The sequence below is a fragment of the Notothenia coriiceps genome, unplaced genomic scaffold (genome assembly GCF_000735185.1).
Source record: "Notothenia coriiceps isolate Sejong01 unplaced genomic scaffold, NC01 NC01_scaffold00026225, whole genome shotgun sequence".
NCBI classification, from domain to species: domain Eukaryota; kingdom Metazoa; phylum Chordata; class Actinopteri; order Perciformes; family Nototheniidae; genus Notothenia; species Notothenia coriiceps.
This window is the reverse complement of record NW_011358926.1, coordinates 428346-431416: the sequence shown is the minus strand read 5'-3', so window position 1 is coordinate 431416 and position 3071 is coordinate 428346. Positions and strand designations below refer to the sequence as shown.

Genomic DNA, 3071 nt, shown 5'->3' with positions numbered 1-3071 from the left:
CAAAGCACCTCTTCGTTTCCTGGGCTGTTGTGCAGAATAGGGCCTGGGGTGCGTTGTATTAGTGCCCTAATTAAAAAAAAAGTCTTCGAGTGTCAGGAGAAATACTCGCACAGTAGAAAAACCCTGCACATCAAACGATATCAGTAGCACGTTTGGATCATATAAGGAAGTCAAACTGAATTTCCCCGAAAGTTATACTCACATGAGCATGCACACAGTTGACAGGTGAATCTGGAGTTGATTTATGCAAGTAAATGATGTAGTTTATTTCTTTTCAGAGGCAGAAATGTTGCCACAGCGTGAACACTACACTGCTCTGCAAACTACAAATTAGCCATCTTTTGCTGTCAACCAGTCGCGGTAAATCTTGTTGTATTTTGGATAACTTTTCCAAAAATAATAGCCTCTAAGAAGTTGCTGAATAAAAACTCTACCGAAAAAAAGGGAAACAATATCGTGGCGTTTCATTAAATGATTTCAGCATTTTAAAATCATCTTCCCCCAAACATCCTCATGAACAATAAGCTGAAATCGTTCCTGCAGTCACTCTCCGTCGGCGCGTTTGCCTGATGCGCAGCGCCTCCCCAACTGGTCCCTCACTTTGACAAATTCCTGGACGTGAGCGGGTCTGCTGGATGGCTTCTTGCTCGTAAAAATGATACCCTGAATGTTGTCGAAGTTGCCACATCTTTTTTCTCTCCTCTGTTAGAGTGTTTCAGTTTGGAAGAACACAATGGGACTGTGGTCATTTTGGAGTGTTTCCCTTTTTGCCTGCGTATTTCTGAACCCCTTTCACTCTAAGTTTGTGGCTCAAGCTGAAATAAGTTCTCTGAAAACAAACGACAGATTTTATCGCCTGGAGGTTAATCAGCTGGAGGCACTTGTAACCCGAGAATCAAAGGAGGTCAAAGTCGACAGTAGTACTAAAGTTTTGAGCGCTTTTCAATCGAGAGAAGTCGTTGCTTTGAAAGCGAACGATGGCAAGCAAGTGGAGAAAGAAACACAAAGCGGACTTGAAAACGAGGCACTGATCGCCAACAAAACGGCACTAAACTGTCTGACCATTCCCACAATACCTGGAAAAAAGTGTACTAACATTTCCGAAGACAACCAAGGACGACCCACAGCGAATATAGTGATAGAAAACTCATTTCCCGACACGAGAAAAAGAGTAAAAAGGGGTTTAAGTACAAACGCCGAAAATCTGGATAGGAGTATTCATGGAGAAGCGCAGTCCACAGAGAGGTTTGTGGAGACTGTCCAGGGTGTTTCCAGCTCCCGACCCGAGTACCGGCGCACTGGGGACGAAGGCAAAGGGTCTAACCCGAGGCAAAGTGAGCCGCACCTGGACACGTCCACTTTTGCTCTATCGGGGGACTCTGCGCACAACCAGGCGATGGTGCACTGGTCCGGACACAACAGCAGCGTGAGTTTCAGTTTTACAAAAACAATTTATACCATGAAAGATTTAAGAAAACAAGTAATTTCCTCACACACTGTATACAACGCTATTTTATCTCTCCTAAATACAGATTTAAAACATAAAACAGATGTACATGAAACTCCCATTTTTACACACAGCTTTTCCTGCGCGTACAGTATGATGGGGATTCCCACACTAGTTATTTCAGTCCTAGTTTTGAATTCAGCAATGCATTCTCTCTTTTCACCTTGTGTATTTGTTGTAATTGCATAGAGGTTTGTAAGCGGATTGTCCGCCTGTTTGTGTGGACGCCTGATGGATATGACTGTGCACTTGCAGGATTCCCTCCACTTGCTTTATTTCAACATTTGTCGCCTGAACTTTGAATTAACAGTTTACCCCGCAGGTGCATTTATATGACACTGAACTGGGAAGGTGCAGGCATTTAGTCAGCAATCATAGCGCATTAATTATTTATGAAATAATCAAGTGATGTCTCTCAGGAAGGTGCTGTAGCTACAATTAATAGGGATTGTGTCCACCCTTTGACGCTGATGAGACACAGCCTGACCTTTTGCCAAATGCACCAGGCTTTTGTCATTGACATTTGACTCACACTTTGTTGTTAGTTGTTTAATTGCCTGGATTAAGGTTTGTTTTTGAAATGCTGCCAACCTTTGCACTTCCAAATGTGTTGATAGGAATGTGCAGAACTTTAATGGATGACAAGACATTGCAGCAACCACCCAGATAACCTCTCCGCCCCTCCCTCTTACACAGACACACATACACGCCATTGTACCATCACAGAGACAAAGCCATGGCGATGTTATCTCCTACTTTACATATAAAGCATGACAAAGTGTTGGTAGCTCCAGCATTTATCAGGTACACAGATCTTACAACTACTAACAGCCTTGTACAAAAGAAAGGAGCTGCTCTGCCTTTTTACTGCAGGTAATTCAGATCACCTCAGTTCTGGGCAAAAGGGTGTGTGGCAGCAAAATGAATCTGGGAACACATCAGAAGGTTTTTGTGTCCCAGAAACACTGTGAATATTCATACATTATCCAAAAATACAGATATCTATAATTCACCCTCCATTTTCTTATCTGGTACATTTTCTGTTTGGTAACCTATACACATGTCATAACGTTTGTCAGACATTGGCTATGTTGATGTATTGCTGTGGACAGTCTCTATGGAAATACACCAGAAATGCAGATAATCAATTCTATATTGTGAAATATGTTGTTCGTTTGAGACGTCTTCACCAATGATGGCCTTTAGCTCTGCAGGACCCTGTTCACTGGATCATCACTGATGGGCTTGTCACTGCAGCCAGTCAACATCAGAGATTTATACAGTCTGAGCCCCTCTCCCAAAAGAATGAGGAGAACTGCCAGGTTTAAATTGATGGCATTTTACGACTGGATGTTAGAGCTCAGACTATACTAGATTTAAATGACTGATAATAAATCCAATCTAAGAGGACCATTTGAAGGAAAATTACTTAGTTCCTGTGGTGTGGGGTGGCTCTATCAAATATTCACTTCAAGACGTTGCCTGAGATCTGTCCAGGATGTAAAATCCCATTGGGGGTTAAATGAGAAAAATGTAGAAGGTGATGGTGAACGTGCCAGGGGGG

General features: G+C 42.6%; 1 protein-coding gene across 1 annotated transcript in view; it reads left to right on the top strand.

Annotated features, from left to right (window-relative positions):
* The first annotated feature begins 619 nt into the window (after positions 1-619).
* Positions 620-3071, top strand: part of LOC104956671 (uncharacterized) — a 13153-nt gene continuing 10701 nt past the window's right edge. The window contains exon 1 of the mRNA XM_010784195.1: positions 620-1426. Within this exon, the coding sequence (XP_010782497.1) occupies positions 734-1426 (693 nt within the window). The 5' untranslated portion in view covers positions 620-733. The remainder of the gene's footprint in view (positions 1427-3071) is intronic.